This window comes from Cetorhinus maximus, chromosome 9 (genome assembly GCF_964194155.1).
Source record: "Cetorhinus maximus chromosome 9, sCetMax3.hap1.1, whole genome shotgun sequence".
Classification (NCBI taxonomy): Eukaryota; Metazoa; Chordata; class Chondrichthyes; order Lamniformes; family Cetorhinidae; genus Cetorhinus; species Cetorhinus maximus.
This window is the reverse complement of record NC_135887.1, coordinates 7,188,509-7,211,740: the sequence shown is the minus strand read 5'-3', so window position 1 is coordinate 7,211,740 and position 23,232 is coordinate 7,188,509. Positions and strand designations below refer to the sequence as shown.

General features: G+C 42.6%; 2 protein-coding genes across 6 annotated transcripts in view; one reads left to right on the top strand and one right to left on the bottom strand.

Moving 5' to 3' along the window:
- LOC144684335 (beta-crystallin B3-like) overlaps window positions 1-23,232 on the top strand; it is a 45,115-nt gene that overhangs the window by 15,650 nt on the left and 6,233 nt on the right. For 3 of the 5 annotated variants that reach the window (XM_078547995.1, XM_078547991.1, XM_078547993.1), the window contains 3 exons: window positions 14,205-14,281; window positions 15,164-15,282; window positions 22,379-22,511. In XM_078547995.1, the coding sequence (XP_078404121.1) occupies window positions 14,216-14,281; window positions 15,164-15,282; window positions 22,379-22,511 (318 nt within the window). In that variant the 5' untranslated portion in view covers window positions 14,205-14,215. Of the gene's footprint in view, window positions 1-13,993; window positions 14,044-14,204; window positions 14,282-15,163; window positions 15,283-22,378; window positions 22,512-23,232 lie in introns of those variants that run through there. The other 2 variants (XM_078547994.1, XM_078547996.1) reach the window with 2 other exon arrangements.
- Window positions 1,038-6,469, bottom strand: LOC144684336 (beta-crystallin A1). Its single transcript, XM_078547997.1, has 6 exons — window positions 6,385-6,469; window positions 6,092-6,148; window positions 5,870-5,988; window positions 3,863-4,004; window positions 1,763-1,905; window positions 1,038-1,377 (listed from the first exon to the last, which is right to left on the bottom strand). The coding sequence occupies exons 2-6, from the start codon at window positions 6,122-6,124 to the stop codon at window positions 1,230-1,232; spliced, it is 585 nt and encodes a 194-aa protein (XP_078404123.1). The 5' UTR covers window positions 6,125-6,148; window positions 6,385-6,469; the 3' UTR covers window positions 1,038-1,229.

Genomic DNA, 23,232 nt, shown 5'->3' with positions numbered 1-23,232 from the left:
TAGAAAATAGCTGATGAAACTTCTTCGTACTGTGCATTCACTAATCAAGGAGTTTAGCAGTGAGATTTTATTTTTTGCTGCACAATTTCTTTAATTTAAATGCACAAGAAGATTATCTGAAATTAAGGGTTGTAATTTGTTTAGTACATCCAATTGCATTGTTTTTAACATTTCATGTTTTAGCAAATTATTAAAGTAACAATGCAATTGCCTGTAATTTGGGTGGAAAAACATTTAACAGTAGTAAATAGCTTGAACGGTTCAAGGTCATGACCTCATTTGTAAATACAGGAAATTGTTCTGCATTTTTAATGAACGTTTGATTATATTGTTTATGTTCTGCAGAGTCTTCAACGTTTTCTCTTGATTGCTTGAGCTGTTTCAAAGGAGATATCATCCTTCATGTTGGGGAGTTACTGGGTGAAACAATGTCAGCCAATCACTGGGGACAGTCAACATCTCGTAGTTTCCAGCTGGCGCTAGCAGAAGAGTTCTGCTGTCTGAGCAGAATTAAACTCCCAAACTGGCCAGGCCACTTAGATTCCTTAACCATGTGGAAAAGAAAGAGCACTCAACCAGTTGTGTGCGATGGAGCAAATTTTCATTATGTGAACACTAAGTGCAGAGTGTATTTATAATGATTAATTTTGATAACTTAGCCCATAAGTCAACCTCCATCTGAGAAATGCTGTCCCGCGTGTAGTTCATTTAAATGGCCAACAAGAGTAATAACTTTCAAGCTGCCACTTGATTTACTTTGAAGCAGTTTCGTTGGACTCTTATTGAGAAGTAAAACATAAATTGAATACAAACTGACTGAGATGTTGGTGATACTGTGAACACAATCCACTGGTGGCTGATGTGCTTTAAGCCTCATGGCCAATTGCCTTTTTTGTGGTTAATTTCCCAGAATTCAACAACCTGCTATGCTTGTCTGCTGTGTTTCATAACTTGGTAGAAAACAAATCTGATGAGTCTCCCCAGGCAGCAGTTTTGAAACTTGTAAAGCAAGTTCACATGTGCAACTCGAGACAAAGTGAAGGAAACATTTCTGTGACTTTATTTGAATATTTCAATAGCCCAAGATATTGTAATGAGATGTTAAATCAATCACAGTATACAAGTTGTTGTTCTACAATGGAATACAGTACCAATTGTACCTATAGATTTCCTCTCAGCCCCCCCCACCACCCCCCTCCCTCCCTCTGATGCTCTTTTGATGTGTTGGTTTACTCCTGAATGCGGCGGATTGACTGGATCTGGAAGGTCTGAGCATGGGAGCCCCACTCCCTCCAGTGCTTGTACTCTCCGGCATGACGATCGCATTCCATGATGTATTGGAAGCCACGGTATCCTGGGTACTGGTAGCACACCCACCTGGGGCAGAAAGACAGCATACTTTACCTAAATGAACTTTGAATGCATGTTACGTTTCACAAATACGAACTGGGACATTTGCCTGCAAAACGGGATCGAGGGCCTTCAGGACCGGATTACAAAGCTCAGGAGCTGCAGAAGGCCCGTTGGCACAACCTGGACAGCCCTCTTTGGTTAATTTTGAACCAGTTAGAATTGATCAAATAGGTTATTTTCTTTCGGCCTGAGGTAAGCTCTTATGTCAGAAGCGGAAACAGCAAAACCTGATGTGGTCAACGTGCTCCCAGGATGTACAAGGCTTTGCTGGATCCAGCTAAGTTTTCTTTCTTAAACTGCAACAACCCAACTTTACAGTTTTTTAAAAAAAAATGAAAGCACTACTTACGCGCCAGCTTGAGCCTTCATGGATCCAACCTCGTTGTTGCACCAGCCCATGGCTTGCAAAGAGGGATAGTCGTCACACATCTCCCACTGTCTTCCAATGAAGTTTTCCTTCTCAAAAATGACAATTTTGGATTCTTTATGGTGCTAAAAGGAAAATGACACATATATGTTCTGAGTGCATTTGTAGATGCTGTAATACATTTGTGAGTGAACAAAACAAAATCAGAATTGGAGAAGTAATGGGAGTATATCTCTACTACTTAACATCTTACATTTGCTATAAAAAGTGTGAAACATAAGTTTCTGTAACCTGTCCTTATAGCACTTCACTTCAGACCTGAGATTAAACTTGTTCCTGTGACCTTTTAAATTGATTTATATTTTTTGGAGCATGGTGACTGCATCTAAATACAATATTGCTGTTAGGATACAAGAAGTAAAGCTTTAACGGAATTGCCACTGTTCAGACTTCTGTTCTAGATGTATATTTCAGCATAGTTTATTTTTTAACTGTGTTGTAAGTCCAGATATTGGCAATGACATTACTCTAACATTACTGCCAAATTCCTTTCCGTGTCTCTCTGTGCTAATGCTTACAAAGGCATCTGGGAGCCTGGGCTTTATAAATGGAGGCATAGGGCAGAATTTTGCCCTTGGTGGGCGGGTGGGCCCCACCGGCTTGGTGACGGGCGGGCAGCCGAACTCCGCCGCCGAAATGGGGCCCGCCGCCATTTTGAGTGGGCGGGCCAATTAAGGCCCGCCCAGCGGCCTGCCCGACGGGAAGTGCTATGCACTTCCTGTGCGGGGGGAGGGAGGGATTCCCCAACTGTCAGAGTGCGCTCTTTCACGCATGTGCGCGAATTAGCGCACCGCTCCCTGAGACCAAGTGCTGTCTCAGGGAGATTATTGACAGTGTAAAAAAACTTTAAAAATAGAAAAATATAAATATTATTAACATGTCCCCCTCATGTAACAATGTCACATGAGATGGGACATGTTAGTAAGAAGTACATAAACTCTATTAAAGTTTTTAAAAACGGACATGAAACCTCATCCCGCCAGTGGATGAGGTTTGATGTACTATCAGGAGCCCGCCGGGGCTCCTGGCCTGTCCGCCAGCCTTAAGCTTGGACGGGCAGGGCCTTTAACATGCTTGATTAGCCTGTCAATGGCCTCAATTGGCCATTGACAGGTCAGCGGGCGGACAACTGATTTCGCTGTCCGCCTGCCTTCCTCAATATTTAAATGGACCGGGATGATGTCGGGGGTTCCTCCCAACGTCGTCCCGTGTCATTTTCCTGTCGGTGAGCGGGCCCCGCCCCCAAATCGCCGATGGGAAAATTCAGGCCATAGTGTACAAAAACAAGGGGCGGAATTTTCCGGCAGCACGATTTTACGCTCCCGCCGCAGTCAATGGAGTTTAGAAGGGCCTGCCGCATTTTTGCAGCACTGTCCCCGCTGCGATAGGGCCTTAAACATTCTGGCCAAGGAAGTTATGGTGAATCTTTATAAAACACTGGTTCGGCCTCAACTGAAGTACGAGGATAGATTGGAGAAGCTGGGGTTAGGGAAGAAAAGGCTGAGAGAAGATTCGATAGAACTGTTTAAAATCTAGACAGAGTCGATAGGGAGAAGCTTTGTTCCCATTTGCGGAAGGGTCTGGAACCAAGAGGTCACTGATTTATGATGATTGGGAAATGGACCAACTGCGGTATGAGGAAGAGTCTTTGTTATACAGTGAATGGTCAGGATCTGGAATGCACCACCAATTGTGGCTTTCAAAAGAGAATTGAATAAGCACCTGAAAAGAAAACAATTTGCTGAGCTACGGGGAAAGGGCAGGGGATCGGGACTAGCTCAGATGCTTTTGTCGAGGACCACATGGACAGATCGGGCTAAATGGCCTCCTGTGCTGTTACCAGTCTGTGATTCTATGATAATGCAGTTTCAAAAAAACTGGCATAGTGACAAGGTCCCAAAAAGATTAACCATATAAACTGTAATGAGTAACGTTACCTTATTTGATGATATATGTTGCATTGTGGAGTATATGCTGTGCTAGCACCAAGCCCTACAGATATTGAATAGTGAACCAACTTACGGCGGAGCAAATGGGGCGGAAGGACATGAGTCTCTCAGTGTGGTAAGCATTGCTGCCACTCCAGGCATCCCAGCGAGGGTACTCTCCTTTCTCCAGGATAAATTGTTGCCCAAAGAAGCTGGAATGTTCATAGCCAGCCCACCTACAAGAAGAAAATTGCTTTCGTATCAACTTTTATAATAGGTAAATAATGCTCTCATCCTGTTTTTAAAATTGAGAAATTTAAATAACTCCTAATTTTTATATCACTTATTATTCCATCATTTACTATCTATCATTTATAACCATCTATTATAATTTGCTGATCCATTCATCTGAACGGTCACTACACCTAGCCAACAATGCAATAAATATAAGCGCTGGACTGAGTTTACTGTGAAGCAACTGTTTCCTCTGTGGAACTCTTCAAGGTATTGCGTTAACCTCTGCAGCAATAGTTAAAGTGAGACCTTTAAACTATCTAAAACTCGTGGAGTTCCCCTTGATGGGCAAGCTCGGAGATTACAGCCTTGTTCTCAAAAATAATTCCTTAAAAAGACTTGAACTTGCAACCTTGAATCTTGCAGCGTGCCGCCCAGTTCTTCCTGCTACCCAGAATATGAGTCACCTGCTTCTTTCTGCCTTAGTCCGAAAACATTACACAACTGAGCCCTACAGCTGTAGTTACTGAGACCTGCCCGTAATGTGGCAGTAATTATACTGCACAAATACAATACTCCCAAATTTCCTTGATCTTTTATTTCTGTGCATCAAGCCCTACATCCTAACAAATCTCACCCCACAAAATTGGCTGCACCCCTGACTCTCAAATGCAGGTATCCTCTAATTGCATCTGTTTGATGGCAGGGTGGGGGGCGGATCTCAACATGACCACCACATTTTCAAGCGCAGCAGAAACAAAGTCATTTTTCTGGTCTTTTACTTGTAATTTTTGAATGCTTGAAGCAAAAAGCCCAGATCTGTACTTTCTGATTATTTACTGATTTATGGCAAAGTATAATTCTCATCAAAAATTGCATAACTTCCCCAGTTCGAGTTCTAGGTTCCTGAACTTGATGTGTTTGAATGATGGTTCAATGAATCAAAATATCCTTGTGTGGATTTAACATTGCCTTGGGTCCCAGATGTTTCTGATGATTTTTGCCAATTTATGGCTTAGGTTTGGACATATTCTCTTGAAATTAGAAGGATTGTTGGGGGTAACTTGACATTGGCAAAGTGGACACAACACTGGACACATTTTCAGGCCCATCTTCTGGATTGTGCCCAAGGAGGAAATTCTAGGTCATCCTATACTGACATTTAGATAAGTGTACATTCAGTGAGTTGATTGACCAGAGTTAACTGTCACTCAGCTCTTTTACATTTCTTTTGCAATAGGAAAGCCAGTTTTAGGTCCCAACACATACACGTACAATGGATGTACAGATGTGTGTGTTATGCAACTGATTTTGAAAAACTGATGTACTTCATACAGAAGGCAAAAAAAGTTGAGGGAGACAAATTGATTTTAGGGATTCCTGCTATAAAGCTGAACTAAGACGAACTGGACTGGAGCTAGATTGTCACCTAAGCATTGCAGGATGGGCGTGAAACTCCAACTGAAGGGGCTTTCACTCTCCCAGCTTCAGTTATGTCACTGCTTTGCATCAGACCAAAAGTAACAGTGTAACTGAACCCGAAATATATTGATACTTGTTTTAGTTGATTAACACTTATGAAGCTGATCTAATTCCCTCCTATGTTACCAGTATCTTAATTAGCCAAGCTGTGTTCAGAGCAGATGAACAACAGCAATGCTGATTTGTATGAATCTGTATAAGGGTTAAAAAAAATACATTTCTGTGAATCGATTACTTGGATTTACAAATGACAATGAAGTTTTAAAAAAAAACAATGATTGTATTTTAAGTAAGCTTGGTAAGGTTTGCTTTGGAATATGTTTGACAGTAATGGTTAGGGCTGCATTTTTTTTGTTGTAAAAATATGTAAAGGCTGTTGACTCACGCTCCACAATCAACTTTGATGGATCGAATATTGTCAAAGCCGCAATCCATGATATTCTTACAGGTTGCAGTAAATTCCATCCTCTTGCCTTGGAAATTTTCTTGATCGTAAACGGTGATCTGCAATAATAATTATTATTATTCCTTTAGTCCTTTCATGATATTCAGTAAAAAGAGCAGAAGTATCAATGCTGATTAAATATTCTGGAGAAATAAACTGTACCTTGAAAACTCCTGCAGGATTTGTTTGTGCCATGCTTATCGTTTAGAGTTTGTGATCCTAAAAAAAAAGTCAAATGGCATCATTTCTCTTCACAAGGCAACAGCTTTTAGAAATGTATTAGTATTTGATGCGTTAAAATCTTGTCTATGCTCTTTGTAATGTTACATTACATCTGGCTAAATTGGTGCTATGGAGTAAATTACAAAGCAGGAACAAATATCAAACATTGAGGCAAATTCAAGGAATTTGAAGTTAAAGTGGAATAAAATAAAAATCAGAAACACTCAACTTACCAGAGCCGAGCTAAATGGGGTAGGTTCCAAAAACGATTCTGGGAGTTGAGCTTCATCTCTGCTATTTATAGTCAACCATTGAATAGAAAGTGAGAAGTGAGCGAGTCTGATTCGTGGTCCAGTGAGCAGATAGTGAACGCCAACATCTCATTGTTCGACTGATCCCATGGATTTCTGTTTCAACTCTGTGCTGGGGTAGGAGCAGAAAGATTAAAATCTGCATGTCCGGTATATGCGTGAATAACCTTTGGCTAAAAATGTAAAAAAAAAAAACGTGTTTGTTAACGGAAAATAGCTCAGAACAAAATATGGTTTATTTAAAAAGAATAACTCTGAAATTAAATGATCTGGTGTGGTGCACGGAACCAGATGACAATCAGCATCAAGCCAAAGCTTGGCCAAAGAGTTGGGTTTAAGGAGATCCTTCAAGGACAAGAGAGATGGAAAGGAGAAAAGGTTTAAGGAGGCAATTCCAGCATTTAGGACCCAGACAGCTGAAGGTATGGCTGTAGGAGAGGGATCCCAGAGTTGGAAGAGTGCAGAGTTGCTGGATGATAAAGGAAGAAGATAAATACATTTTTAAAAACTGAATAGAATATATAGCACAGAAGCAGGCCATTCAGCACAACAGGCCAATGCTGATGTTTATGCTTCAAATGAGCCTCTTCCCATCCCTCTTCATCTAACCCTATCAACACAACCTTTTCTTCCTCATTGTTTATTTAGTTTCCTCTTAAATGTACCTATGCTATACGTAACAACTACAGTCTCATTAATGTACACATATATTCCTGTCTGTAAATGATGACTCATTCAATGTGTGATCAAAATAATTTAAACCATAAAGGGATTTTTTTTTTTGCATTATTTTCTGAATAATGCAATCTTGGAAACCTTTATTCCAAAGCATGTGAAGGAGACCAATGATCAGTACTGTCAGTTCACTATCTGTTCCTTGTACTGAGATTGTGGATTTTCCTCCAGACATTTCATAAACTAGCAGCTGATGTGTGTCTTGAGGTCCACCTCTACCACATAATTCAAGGCAGCCAGGGATAGCTGCATGCCAACTCCTTGTCCCCTGAACACATCTGGCAATGTTGTGCTGTTCAAATCAACCATTTTCTTTCCAATATAATTGTAAATTGAATAACAAATAATCAAATAATAAAAGCAGTAATAATAAAAAGACCAACAAAGCTGAGGCTGTGAAGGAAGGGGTCAAACACAAGAAAGTTTTGGGGTCCGTGAGCTGATGTCAGCCAGCGAGTAGAGGTGTAATGGGTGAGTGGGACTTAGTGCAGAAAAAGCTATGGGCACAAGATTGGGGTTTGTAGCTGGGGCAAATGATGGTGGCTTTGGTTTTCCCTTTATTTAACTGAAGGGAATTGTGGCACATCTGGGACTGAATATCAGAGAATCAGTCTAACAACACAGAGGCAATAATGGAGAGGTTAAGCTGGATGTCACCAACATAATGCAAAACCCAACTCCATGTTTTCAGGTCATGATGCCCAGGAGCAGAATGTTGGTGAATTGGAGGGCCTGAGGCTTGATCCTTGAAGTTAACTGAGTTAATAGTGCAGAGGTTGAAAGCTTTCTGGAGTTGCACTGACTACAGTTGGGTAAGTGAGAGCTGAACCAAGCAATGAGAATTCCATTGAGCTGGACAATAGGGAGAGGCGTAGGAGGAAGATGCTGCAGTTGACAATGTCAGAGGCTGGAGAGAGGTTGAGAATGCTGAGAAGAGTTAATGCACCATAATCATAGAGGATGTCATTTGTGACTTAGCACTATTTCAGGGCAGTAAAAGGGGCGAACGTCTGATTGGAGAGATACAAACATAGAGTTGGTGGAAAGGAAGGCATGCGTTTGGGAGGAGCAGCATGTTTAATGCATCCAGAAAGGAATGAGAAGTTTGAGATAGGGCATAAGAACAGAAAAAGCTGGAAAATCTCAGCTTTAAAACTCAGAGTTAATATTTCGAATCCAATATGACTTCTTCAGAAGAAAAGTAATATTGGACTCAAAATGTTAACTCTGTTTCTCTCTCCACAGATGCTGCCAGACCTGCTGAGTTTTTCCAGCTTTTTCTGTTTTTATTTCAGATTTCCAGCATCCGCAGTATTTTGCTTTTATTTGAGATGGGGCAGTAGTTTACAAGGGCAAAGGAGTCGAGGGTGTGTTTTTTGAGGAGGATGGAGAGTGATGTTAATGGAGGAGAACTACCTGAGAAGGAACTATTAAAATGTGGTCAGCATTTTAATGGAGTCAAGAGAGAAGGAGGTGAGTCTTATGGATAAGCTTAGAGGGGGCACGGAGAAAGAAATCAGAAGAAAAGGTGTGGGCTCAGGCTAGGGGAAACCATGGAGTAGGTTTGATCTGGAGGGGAAGTGGGGTCGGAGTGATGTGGCAGAGGCAGTTGAATGAATGGTCTCAATCTTAGTGAAACCAAAGAATTCTCAATTATTATTGGAGGTGAGGGAGAAGGGGGCGAAGAAGAGGGTTTAAGGAAACAATGGGTAGTAGAGAAAAGAAGTGGAGGTTATCTTTGTTGTTCAAGATGAACATTGAGCAATAAATTGTTTTGGCAGAGGTTTCAGGCCCTATAGTGATTGCTGTGATCCAATCAGATCTGACAATGGATTCTTAAATTAGTTTGCTTAAATCTCTGCCCCTTAGACTTAAAAGAAGCAAAATAGGGGAAACCTCTAGGCTGGGAAAGAGAAAGGGGATGAGGGCATGTAAGGTAAAGGTGAGGAAATGATTGATCAACAACTGAAGAACAGGGTTCAAAATACACAGGGTGCGGGGGTGAAATTGCCCTTGAAATGTCACAAGTAGCCTGCAAAAAAGCAAAGACAGGGTGAAAAATTCAAGAAAACTCACCCCTGTACTATATTATCTTACATTATGGCCCCACCACGGTCCAAACAGGGATAATAATTTCTGTTGCTCCAGCTCCTCCAATCACAGGTTTCCTCTTCCCTGCTCTTGCTGTTCCTCCAGAGACAGAATCAGTGCTTGGAGGAGCAGCAAGGGCAAGAGGGAGGGAACCTGTGATTGGAGGAGCTGGAGCAGTTATCCAGGGTGACGGCTCTGACTCTTTCGACTGTGAAACTTCGACATCCTCCAGGAGGCTAAGGAAAAGAAATAGAAAAACAAAGAAGAGAGTGGAGGAGGAGGTTGGAAACCTAGTAACGATCAGGAGCAGGCCCTGGGTGCCAAGCATGTCTTCGAGGGCAGCAGCCAGTGGAGAGAAGATCTTGCCCATTTTAATTTTCATGTAATGCTGTGGCGGGTGGAGAGGCAATGAGAAGAGAAGGTCCATCCCACTTCGATTTTCTTACCAACATTAAGCTCTCATTCTGAGAGAGGGCCTGTATAAAAACAAACAGCAAGAGCTTCTATGGGTATGTTAAAAGAAAGAGAGTGGCCAAAGTGAGTGCGGGACCCTTGGAGGATGCAACTGGAGAATTGATAACAGGGAACAGGGAAATGGCAGATAATTTAAACCAATATTTTGCATCGGTCTTCACGGTGGAGGACACTATAAACATCCCAAAGATATCAGATAAGCAAGGAGCTAATGGGAGGAAAGATCTTGGAACAGTCTCTATCATGAGGGACAAAGTATTTGACAAACTAATGGGACTAAAGGCAGACATGTGCCAGGACCTGATGGCCTGCATCCAAGGGTTTTAAAGGAAGTAGCTGCAAAGAGAGTGGAGGCATTGGTTGAAATATTCCAGAACTCACTGGATTCTGGGAGGGTCCCAGTGGATTGGAAAACCACTAATGTGACGCCCCTGTTCAAGAAGGGAGGGAGACAAAAAACAGGAAACTATAGGTCAGTCAGTGTAATATCTGTCATTGGGAAAATGCTAGAGTCCATTATTAAGGAAGACATAGGACATTTAGAAAAGCTTAACGTAATAAAACATAGTCAACATGGTTTTGTGAAAAGGAAATCATGTTTGACAAATTTGCTAGAGTTCTTTGATAAGATAACAAGCAGAGTTGATAAAGGGGAACCAGTAGATGTAGTGTATTTGGATTTCCAGGAGGCATTCGATAAGGTGCCACATAAAAGGCTATTGCACAAGATAGGAGCTCATGGTATTGGGGATAATGTATTGGCATGGATTGAGGATTGGATAACACACAGACGATAGAGAGTCGGGATTAATGGGTCTTTTTCAGGTTGGAAAGAAGTAACTAGTGGAGTGCCACAAGGATCAGTCTTAGGGCCTCAATTATTTACTATCTATATTAATGACTTGGAGGAGGGGGCAGAGTGTAATGTATCTAAATTTGCTGATGATACAAAAATAGGTGGGAGGGCATGTTGTGATGAGGACATAGGGAATCTGTAAGGGGATATAGATAGGTTGAGTGAGTAGGCAAAAACTGGCAGATGGAGTTTAATGTAGGAAAGTGTGAGGTCGTGCACTTTGGTAGGAAGAATCAAAAGGCAGACAATTATTTAAATGGAGAGAGACTCCAAAACATTGCAGCACAGAGGGATCTGGGTGTTCTTGTGCACGAAACACAAAAAGTTAACATGCAGGTGCAGCAAGTAATTAAGAAGGCAATTGGAATTTTGGTCTGTATTGCTAGGGAGTTGGAGTTTAAAAATAGGCAAGTCTTGTTACAACTGTACAGGGTGTTGGTGAGGCCGCACCTGGAGTACTATGTACAGTTTTGGTCCCCGTATTTAAAAAAGGATATACTGGCATTGGAGGCAGTTCAAAAGAGATTCACTAAGCTGATTCCTGGGATGAAGGGGTTGACTTATCAAGAACGGCTAAACAGGTTAGGCCTTTATTCGTTACAGTTTAGAAGAATGAGAGGTGATCTTATTGAAATGTACAAGATTCTGTGGGGGCTTGACAGGGTAAATGTTGAGAAGATGTTTCCACTAGTGGGGGAATCTTGAACTAGGGGACATAGTTACAGAATAAAGGGACACTCATTTAAAACTGAGATGTGAAGGAATTTCTTCTCTGAGGATAGTGAATGTCTGGAATTCTCTACCCCAGAGAGTTGTGGAGGTTAGATCACTGAAAGTATTTAAAGAGGAGATAGATAGATTTTTGAAATATTGGGGAGTTGAGGGCTATGAGGAACTGGCATGAAAGAGGAGTTGAGGCCTGGGGCAGATCAGCCATGATCTTACTGAATGGCGGGGCAGGCTTGAGGGGCCGAATGGCCTACTCCTGCTCCTATTTCTTATGTTCTTATGTATCTATGACAACAGAGGGGTAAAATATCAAAAGTGATTCCTGTTGGAACTGTGCAAGTTAAAGCAAGCGCATCAGACCCATGTGGATAGAGCCTGTAGGCAGTGGCAGGCCTCAGACCTGTGATGACGATGGATGGTCACCAGTTACTGTGAAGTTTGTCACATCCTCACAACCCTCGATCCCATATTCAATGAGAAAGGATTCATAGATCCTTTGTTTCCTAGGAGAGTTCAAGGGAGTGGGTTGTGTCCTTAGACACTGAGACATTGTCTGGATCAACCATTGCAATCGGTCTCTGACCCTTTTTATCTGCAGAGACTACAATTTAAAAACAATGACTTTTCACCAGCCTTCTGGTTACACTCGAGGTGTTCCCAGAATTGTCTTGCCTTTCAAACTGTTTGCTTGCTTGAACCTGGTCAAAGCCACCCTTTATGATGAAAAAGTTTCTGTGGATAGTTATTGATTTTATAGAAGACTGATGTCCTGCCATTCAGGTTAATCTGTAAATGTACGGCCCTACACATCCTGTCTGAATCTCATTGACGTTGCCAAAAATAAAAGTTAACACAAGGCGGTGTTGCATGGTTGGAAAAAGGCCCCCAAACTGGTTGCATGTCGTAAAAAAGTTAAATTAGATCAGATGTATCCATTCATAAAATTCTACAGCACAGGAGACCATTTGGCCCATCGCATCTATGCCAACTCTTACAAAGGAGTTATCCAATTTGTTCTAGTCTCCTGATCTTTTCTATAGCCTTTACAATTATTTCCCCCTTCAAATATTTATCCCATACCCCTTTGAAAGTTTCTGTTGAATCAGCCTCCAACTGAATGAGGAATAAAAGATTTAATGATATATGTATCTTATATACAGTCTTTGGTGTTTGTGCTATTTTATCTATCTCAAGAAGGAATCCTAAAAAAAGTCAATACAAATACAGAAGCGGTCATACAGCGTGACTGTGTCACCTAACAAAGGAGTTAGTGAGATTGAAAAAGCCCCTGAAAAGAAGCCCCTAAAATCAAAAAGTAACCGGCACAAAAATCTCAACAAGAGCCCTCAAAAAAATATTTTGACCCTTGCTGCAGAACTCTTCCGGTGAATGGAGGGTAGGCAGTTGGGAACCTGAAACTGGAATGGACGAGATTTTTTTCCTGAGGCAGATGCAGAAGGAAAGGCATTGGAAGGAGGAAGGGGGTGTGGGTGATGAGGGATTCAAGAAAGTGGTCTCGTTGTGGCTGTGATGATGGGATGGGGAAGCTGTGTGCGAAAACAAGGCTGAGAGGGTGGCAATGAATATAAATTGGAGAGTTCATATGGAAGGAGAGCTGATGGAAGGACAAGAGGTCAGTGAGAGAGCAAGGCAAGTTTAGAGGTATATTAAAACCACCAAGGACACTTAGTGCAGAGCAAACGAAAGCTAGGATTTGGGAGAACAGTAGACAATAAGGAGATGAGAGAGTGGTCAACAAGATGAGGTGCTCAAATTGGGAGAATATGCCAGAGGAGTAGGGGGAGAGACCAATCCATGATTTGGTGATAAGAGTATGTAGAGAAGAAAAGTGTCAGAGGAAAACTGACACTTGTGGAATTGTAAAATGCACCCAAGTAAGGAATCAGCCAGGAGCGGGGGCCCATGAAATAACAGACCATTGGGGTCTATGCCTGGTGGCCCCAGCCCATGGGGCTTCAGGCATAACCACAACACAGAAAAGAGGATCAAAATATTCTAGCATTTAAAAATACTGTCAAAGGTGGGGCTGGGGTGGTTTTAAGGCAGAGTTGGCTGATTTAGTTACAATATACATACTAGTACTCGCTGCTACAGTTCTCAATTGTGTTTTAATGGATTGCGGATAGGGACCCTAAACATTTTTGTCCAGGCCCAAGAAATTCATAGTCCAGCTCTGACCGGGGGTGCAGGCGTGATTTCATACCACTTCCACATTTAAGATACTGGCTGCAGATTTTAAATAATTAAGGCACTGCAAGTGTGTAAGACGAAATTTGTTAGTTTGAACAATACATACTCTCCAAAGCATCAGCTTGTGTTCTTGCTAAATATAAAACCTTTTATGATACTTGCAGCATAAATTAAACAAAAGCTGTACAAAGCTATCTACCAGGTCAGCTCTTTGTTCTAGGGTGCACTTGTGTCTACTGTAGACTGTCGTTTTTGCTGATCTGTGTGATGTTGCCAAGAGCAACAAAGCAAAGAGCTGGTGTCAGCTTCTGCTGCTTCAGTGCAATGTCGTTTTCTTTTGTTTTGTTTATCCCTTTATGATCTAACCTGGTTAAAAAGCAAAAAAAGCAACAAGCAAATCCACTGGGCATATAAATAGGGTGAGCTGAGGTTTAAACACCACTTTCCATATTTTCTCGTCTGGCAAAAGATTGAGCAGTTTTTAGGTGAGCCATCGGAATATCTTCAAAGTATTAAACTTATCAACTGGTGTAAAAACTTCATAAAATAGGAAATTTTGGGAAAAAAAACAAGTGAATCAAATATGTATAAAATGTATTTAGCAACCAAACCAAATAAATTTTTTATATCTTGATTATTATTTTAGCAGTTGCCACAATGTCTCACAGTGGAACACAGGGTAGCATTGGAAGCCATTCTGCTTCAAGTCTTCGCAATAACAGGGTAGGTATATTGGTGTGCTTTGATTTACATGTTATTTATAACCTATTATTAATATTAGTGTAGGGGCAGATTAGTGCACATGAACACTTACTATGAAGTAGCAGTTCCTGTTAGCAGAAGCATCTTAAAGTAAGTTAACTTGTGGATGGTGAGTAGTAAGTTGCTACAGATCTGACCCAGTGTCAGTCCACTTATTGACTGGGTCTACATGGCATGCACAATGGGGTCTTGCAATCATTTAGCATCGTTATTGTGAAGCATTCTATATTGTACTTACTATTTCGTTTTACTTAGGAAACATCGCAGTATTCATTTGCCTAAAATTATTTTAGCTGACTCCCATTTCCTGTAAATAGTACTGACAGCTTAAAAAAGGCATAGGGTAAAATATCATCTCATAAATATTGTTTTATCTTCCCCCTTATTGAGTTATGGATGTTTGGGGAAGAGAAAACCAATTCTAAATTGCTCAAGTGTTCATTGTTCATTGGTGAGCTGGGACAACAGGCATCAGTAGATTATTTCACCATGATGTATTTTGCAGACAAAACCAAGACCGTCCTTAACGATGTCCACACATGAGCACTTTCCAGCAGCAATCATTGGATAACAACTGGGAGTGGGAATCCTAGCTAATTCCTTCCTACTTTTTTACCCAAGTACTGAGATCTCAGCCAACTTAGCACACACTGTAGTTTGAATGCAAGACTAAGTGACTCATGACTCAGTGCCACACAATCAGTCACATACCCAGTGAACCATTATGGTTGCTGTGCACATTTTTTGATTTAATGATACAAAGTTAGGTTTTAAGTAGGTGATTTTCACTTCACCTTCAGTTGTATGGTAATTGAGGTTTATTCATTCCTATTTTGTTCTTAGATTATCATCTATGAGTATGAAAGCTTCCAAGGTCGCAAAGTGGAAATCAATACAGAATGCAGGAACATTTGTGATCGGGGACTCGATAAAGTGGGGTCCATCCGTGTTGAATGTGGACCGTAAGTATTTCCTATGATAATGTAATCGTGTCTTCTGGAGATCAGCCGTGTGTTAACTTTTCTGATGCATGAGAGTTTCTCCCAGCTTTTACAGGGCTAAACCAGTCTTTTTTTTTAAATCAATAGGGTCCTGACTACTTGTGATTCAGCCCACATATAGTGAGCTAATACTAAGTCAGGATGAAACATATTTGCTGTAGACTTCATTCGCGATGCTATATCAATGGGAATCAACAGCTTCTGGAGTTTATGAAGTTCCATCCCATGGTAGAAGTGAGTGGCTGCAGATGTAACATGTGTCACAGAGTGGTGATCCTCAAATGTGGAATGCACAACATACTTACTATACTTAATTATTACAATATATTAAATTTCTGAAGATGAGAGGCTTACATTTTGATTGAACATAAATTAACATGAGTAATACTGAATCCTACCACTGCTTTCTCAGTTTATACCACAGTATGATTGCATATGGAGCAGTAGCCCTCTGGTAGCTTGCCAAAGCAGTTATTTCATCCTTAACATTAAACGCCAGCAGAAATATTTGTGTTACAGTAATAACATTATACAGCTCTGCTTATAATTTGTGGAACAAATCTTAACTGCTTTATGACACTCACTCAGAACATTGTGAATTTTTGGAATTTGCTAGCCCAGAGGGCTGTGGATGCTGAGTCGATGAGTATATTCAAGAGTTAGCTTGATAAATCTTTGGGCACTAGTGAATCAGAGGATATGGGTGTAGAGTGGGAAAGTGGGGTTAATGTAGAAATTCAGCCAAAATGCTATTGAATGGTCAAGCAGGCTTGATGGGCTGTATGGCCTTCTCCCGCTTCTATTTCTTATGTTCTAACATTCTAGAGACTTTGCAACATTGTAGAATTGATTATGACCTCATTAAAATGATACTCAGCTCAACTGATGACCACCTCCGGCAATCCCTCCGCTGCCACTGATTTGTCACGCTACTTGTCCGACTTCCAGCAATGGATGAGCAGAAGTTTGTTTCAACTAAACGTTGTAAAGACCAAAGCCAGTGCCTTCAATCCCTACCACAAACTCCTTGTCTTAGTCACTGACTCCATCCCTCTCCCTGGCTATTGTCTGAGGCTAAATAGACATGTTCGTGTCACCCCTCCTAACATTGCCAACAAAGTATAAGGAGGCAGGAGTCTTGTGCATTCCCCACACAGAGTGTAAGGAGGCTATGGACTGTGTATTCCTTCCCAACTTGCCCTTCCCCCGCCCCCCAACAAGAGTGTAAAGAGGCTGGTGCCTGTGTTTTCCCACTCAGCACAGAGTGGAAGGAGCCTGGGAGCTGCATATTTTTCCCACACAGAAAGCACAAGGAAGCTGGGATCAGCACATCCACCTCCCAGCCCCATGTCGTCATATTTGACCCCAGGTTGAGTTTCCAACCACATATCTTCTCCATTACCAAGACTACCTATTTCCACCTCTGTAGCATCACCTGTTTCTACCCCTGCCTCAGCTCATCTGCTGCCGAAACCCTCATTCATGCCTTTGTCACCTCTAGATGTGCCTATTCCGATGATTTTACTGCCAGCTTTGTATCTTCAACCTCCATAAACTTGAACTCATTAAAAACTCTGCTGCCCATATTCTAATTCACCTCAAGTCTCATTTACCCGTGATCCCTGTACTTACTGACCTATATTAAATCTCAGCCTCACCATGGCTCGATTTTAAGATTCTCAGTCCCTCCGTGGCCTCACCGCTTTCTATTCCTGTAACCTCCTCCATCCCTGAAAACCTCCAAGACCTTTGCCTTCCTCCAGTTCTGGCCTCTTGTGCATCCTCAATGTTAATCACTCCATCAGTGGTGGCTGTGATTTTAGCTGCCCAGCTTTTAAGCTCTGGCATTCCCTTTGTATAACTCTCTGCCTCTCTCTCCTCTTTTTAAATATCCTTTCCAACTTGCCTTCTTGACTAAGCTTTTGATTATCTGTACTAAATCTCCTTCTGTGACTCAAATTTTGTTTGCTCATGTACCTGTGAAGCACGGGTAATTCTACTCTGGCAAAGGTGCTATATAAATGCAAGTTGTTGATATCATGTTGAATGAAAAACAAAAACCATCCCTTGAAATAAGGAAGATATTCAAATTTTAAATTATAAATAGATATCCTTTTGTACCGTGCTTGCTTCATCAGATGCCATTATACCTGTCATAGTAGTATAAGGATCTGCAAATATAGGACTAACATGGGACTGAGTACAGTACCGCCCACACAGTGATGTAAGAGAGCACATGACCTGCACCCAGGGTCAGTTGAGTGTTGGACAGTGCTGTGTGTACCAGCAAGCATGGAGATGGCTACTAGCTTTTATCCTTTATTGTATGTTTGTAAATAGTTCTAAGAGTCAATAAAGACTTACAGTTACCTACATATAACTACATGGACTTCTTCAGACCTACTGAACTATAACCAGCATCCTACAACATGGTGGCAAAACACAAATCCTCCCAGAAAATGCACAGAAAAACTCAAATACAGGAAGACTGAGAACAAATTCAGCAAAGCAGTCTAACCTGAATAGAAGCTCCAGAAGCACAGGTGCAGAGGAAAAATCACCAAGAAAAAACTCCAAAGAAAGGCTTGGAAGCTGAAGGCAAAGATTTAAATTTTTTTACTGTAACTGAAGAGTCCATTGCATTTCCCTTGGAAGTCCAGCTCCAAATCCCAGAGTACAGACTCAACAGACCTAGCAAAAGTGAGCAGAATCTTTTAAAATTCCAGGCTACAGCAAGTCCTGAGAAATCTTTAAATATTTCAGAGTGAGAAGTGCAGCTCGAAAGAAGCTGTCAATAAAAACACAATCCCCAAGTTGGCGCCTTAACATGTGGCATGGGAGCTCGCTCTGAAGATATTTAGAAATAATTAATTGAATACTCTGGGAAAATTGTGACTTTTTAAACCCAGCTAAAGGTAAGCAAAGCCCTGGATTTGACAGCAACATGAAGGAATAAAGGCTACCTTGGAGGTAGCTGCATGGAGGAAGAGTGGCACAAACTCAATGAGAATCTGTTAAATTACAAGAAAACTCAAGACAAAGTAATTGCCCTTCACAGTGAAAAGGAAAACCTGCTAAAGGACCTTCATACGCTACAAGGATTCCTCAGGTTAAAGTTTGTTCCTCTGGGAAATTATGAAGTGAAGCAAAATGAATTTAATGTCACTCTGAAGGAACTGACGAACCGGTTGGCAGAGAAGTCTCAGGAATGTTCTACATTTCAGGAGGAAGCCAAGAGGTACGAGAGTGAGACTGCAGCACTAAAGAAAATGGTTAGACCTTTGGAAGAAAACTTGGAAAAATATTACATTTCCAAACAGGTATATGAAGAAATGGAAATCGAGAACCTAGGATGGCAAGAGAAAGTGGAACTTCTCACAAAAGAGTATGAAGAGTCTCAGAAACAATTGGCCAAAGTGTAATTACAGAATGTGAGCTTGACGGATAGCACAGAGGAATTATGATCTGCCAAAGGAAAACTGATCGGTGTAGAGAACCAACTTTTGAGTACGAAAGATGAGTTTGTAAAGGAAAAACGAGAACTAATGAGAACACAGAATGTCGCTCACAGGAAGTAGAACATTTGAAAAAGGACTTAAAATGTTTCGTTGATGAACTTGTAGAAGCACATTCATCAAAGATCAGAAGTCTCTAGTAAGCATCATGCAAAATGCCTGGAACAGGAGAAAGAATTGCTGATGCATCAGAACAGTTGCTTGAAAGCAAAATTAACATCCAAAACTGATGAACTTCTTCAACTTTGGTCCAGTCTGAACAACATGGAGGTTGAGATACGCAATATGGAAGAGCAAATCCAGACTTTGAAAGCAGATAAGAGAAATCCTTTGAAACAGATTGGCGATCTAACGAGTGATTTGAAAGAGTCCAAGAGCAGTCAGTGACCATTGAAGAAAGATTCTAAACAGAATTGAAAGCCTGGTGAACTTGTCAAACTTAGTTCTGCAGGTAACTCTGAAACAAATACAACTCAACTTACTAGAGTAGTTGCTGAGTTGAATGAAAAGATTCATAAGCTCGAAAAACAACTGGAAAAGAAGAAAGTTATCAAAAATTTGGGTAAAATTGTGAAACAAGTGGAAACGAGTGTTCCATTTTTGAAATATTAACTTCCACATACATCATGATGACCCTCACGATGACAGAAGAAGCGAAAGAAACAACAAGGAGACTAATACAATGCTTGTCCACCCTGCAAGAAACAAGTTAGGGTAGCAACCACCTTCCAAACCTAGAGGAAGAATCAGCAGCGACAGAGTCTACCACTCCTCCGACAGCAGTGCGAATAAGGTATGGAAGGGTTAAAAAGCCTCCAGACAGCCCGAATCTTTGAATTCAAGGACTTGAAGGGAGGAGATGGGCTAGTGCTAATGTTATAATGACAATGTAAATGTATGATGGCAATGATAATGTAAGACATAAGGGGCCGCAAACTCCAAGCTCCCCAGTGTCGTATTTGGGGGCTACCCCAAAGATGCACTGGGGAATCACTCTCGGAAGTTCCTAAGTGAGGATTTGCACGGCAATTGCCCAGAAGTGCACAGTTCCTCTGGACAATTGCCTTGTGCTGGGAACCATCCGAAAATGCAGTTTAAATCGTAAACTTCAGATGGTTCTACCAGGGTTACACCAATAGTTACTCAGAAAAGGTTAGAAGAATTAAAAGCTCTTCTAACGTCTGAGTAACTATTGTAAAGACCCAGGTCAATCCCACAGGACTGCTCCCACAACTCCCGACTGCACCCCTCACCCACAGGATACCCCTCGCACCCCCAACCCCACTCACAGGATTCTCCCCACCCCCCAACGCCCCCAATTCCGACATCCGATCTCCCCATCCCTGCAACTGCCGACACCCTCCATCCCCGATCTCCAACCCCCCACACCCCCTGACCTCTGACTCCCCACCCCTCCTGACCTCCAACCCTCTCACCCCCCTCAGGACTTCAGACCCACCCCACCGCCTCCCCCAATCACCACAGACTTGGACCCCTCCACTCCCAGCGCCTCAGACCTCCGTCTGACCTTCCCCCCCCCCGCCGATCTTGGACCACCCCACACAGCCCCTTTAAACCTTCCAATCTCCCGGACTTCCACAAACCCCCCCCCCACTCCCCATATAACCACCACCAACCTCTGACCGAGGATCTCTGAGTCCCTGCACCCCCCACCCCCCAGGACCCCCAACCGCCCCTCCCCCAAACCCACCCTACCCCCCAAGACCTCCCGCCCCCACAGCCAAGGACCTCCGCCTGACCTCTCTCCCGACCCCAGATCCCAGACTGACCCCCCCCACCACCCCCAGACCCTCTCCAGGACCCCTCACCCTCCAAATCCTATCCACGTACCTTTGACACTTAACCTTCCCCCACTGGCCTGTAAATTTCTCTGGCCCTTTAGCTGCCGTAAAGCAGGTAAGTTTAGTGTTGTAAAAAAGGGGGCACGGCCTCCTTGAATCCTCTGGAGCTGCACCTCACTGGGGCCGTGAGGAGTCTTTCGATGCAGGCCCCAAGCAGCTCTGGCGATCAGAAGGGTCAGCATAATTTTCAGGACCATGTAAGGTAGGCATTTGTTTCTCTTAATTCCTGTGGGCCAGCACTTTCCGATGCTAGTTGGAATTTACAGCCCAAGGTAAACTATAATCATTTAAAATACATTGGATAAAGACTGGGGAGGAGGTGTGATGTAAGGGTCTGGCACATATAGGGTTAACGTGGGACTGAACACAGTACCGCCCACACAGTGATGTAAGAGAGCACGTGATCTGCACCCAGGGTCAGTTGAATGTTGGACAGAGCCGTGTGTACCAGCAAGCATGGAGACAGATCCTAGCTTGTACCCTTTACTGTGTATTTGTAAATTGTTCTAAGAGTCAACAAAGACTTACAGTTAACCTATGTAAGACTATGAAGATTCCTTCAGACCTACCGAACTGTAACCAACAGTTGTTCGTATAGTTTCTTATTCCTGGTATCAGCCTAATAAATCTACATTGAACCTTTTTCACAAATCTGAATTTTTTTTCTGTAATGGGGAGCACAAACTGCACATGATACTGTAGCCTATCCAACATTATGTCTTGTTTCAGTTTCACTTCCTATTATTCAGTGCCTCAAGCATCTTTATTTCAAAAGTTTGTGAGTACAGACTGGATTTTTGGGAATGGGCTGGGAGAAGGAAAGGTTGGCAAAGTCATGTGGGAAGGCATCAGGTAGTTTGCCCTACACCTTCCTGCTTCTCTGGCAGCCTCTTAGCAGATTCCCGGGGGGGTGGGTGGGTGCGGGGGCTCCTCTTTGGGCACTCTATAGGCCCATGGAGGAACCCCAGTCAAAAATGGCTGCCCCTGAAGCATCATGCCAAATGCCCTCAGCAAGCACCACCCCCCAACCATGATCGCCAGCCCCAGTGCTTCTAGACCCCACATACCTGTCTTCAAGGGTGCACGGCCATCGTTGTGCCTTCGTCCTCCAGGTGCAGTCACAGCAACGACCACCGCTAGCAGTGGTGCTGCTGAAGTGCCGGCCTTCTTGAGGGCCGACCACCACACTTGATTGGACGGCAGCCTAAGCGGCAGCCACTTATTTGGTTGCTGCCAGCAAAATGCGGCCCTGTGTCCCGCTGACCACTGAAGTAGGATGGCCTCCAGCTTTTGTCCCTGGTGGCAGGACTTCCACCACCTCAGAAATATTCCGACCCATATCCCTAAATTTTGCTATTTTTCTACTCCACTGGAAATTATACAACTTAAGCTGCATTTCAACTTTCTGTTCCTTTTCCGAAAATGTGCTACTTCAGAATCAGAATTTTGAATGGTCTCATAGACGTAATTTTCGTACATTTGGAAATTGTTTTCAGATGTCACTGTTCGGTCTGCTGTGCTGCCAATGACCACTGACAAGTTGCATGCTTCTAATTATTCCATGTGAAACTTTTAGCACGCCAAACATTTTACAAAGCACTTGTTTATAAGTTATTAAATTGGTTTCATTTTGCTATGTGCAAAGGACAAACATTTTATTGCAAATCATTTATTTTTCAGATGGGTGGGTTATGAACAGCAGAACTTCTGTGGTGAGATGTTCATGCTGGAGAAGGGAGAATATCCTCGTTGGGACTCCTGGTCCAATAGCTATCGCACTGACTGTATGATGTCTTTCAGACCTGTCAAAATGGTAAGAAGAGATTTACTGCAAGACTTTATATTGTACTTCTGTCATGAATTCCATTTTAAAAAAGGCTAAAAAGTGATTATGGCCTATTTCTGGATGTGAGGACCATGGTTTGCAATCTGTCCATGTCCATTGAGTTGAGGGTGGCAGCATGTAACCTTGGTGCTGCCTCCTCACTTACCCGATTGTAACATTGGTTTGAGCGGGACCACGCGGTTGGCTGCCTGAGTGCTCAGCAGGGGCCTAGCAGAGTATGCTAATAACATGTGATGCAACCAGCTTGCTCCTCTTAAAGGTAGTCTGCCCGTCTTAAAGGGGACCTGCACTCAGCGGAAGGGAGCTGCTGCTGGCTGCCTGTACTGGCAGGAGTTGCACAGACGGAGCACCAGGTAAAGGTGTTCCTAGGTTAACTGATGTGGCGCTGGAGGCATTTATGGTGGAGATGGACAGGAGGCCCTTCAGGATTACCCTCTGAAGGGAATGGGAGTGGGTGATCAATGCTAGGAATCTGGCCTCGAAGACCTGGCAACGGTGCCACAAGGATTTTAATGTCCTCGTATGGATGGTTAAGGTCAACGAATGCATCTTCACATGACATCTCCTAACCACTATGCCACCAACCTCTCACACTTCCCAAAGCACCAGCATCACTCAGCAGTCCCTGGCACTCACGTCTCTCACACACTATTCAGATACTCACTCTCACCTTCGCACACATTCACAC

What these genes read in the sequence shown, in the direction of transcription:
- LOC144684336 (XM_078547997.1), bottom strand. Translation starts at nt 6,124, where the DNA reads ATGGCACAAACAAATCCTGCAGGAGTTTTCAAG. An exon ending in ATCAAAGTTGATTGTGGAGC is followed by an intron (nt 4,005 to 5,869) that starts GTGAGTCAACAG and finishes TTCTTCTTGTAG; the next exon opens with GTGGGCTGGCTATGAACATT. An exon ending in TCCGCCCCATTTGCTCCGCC is followed by an intron (nt 1,906 to 3,862) that starts GTAAGTTGGTTC and finishes TTTTCCTTTTAG; the next exon opens with CACCATAAAGAATCCAAAAT.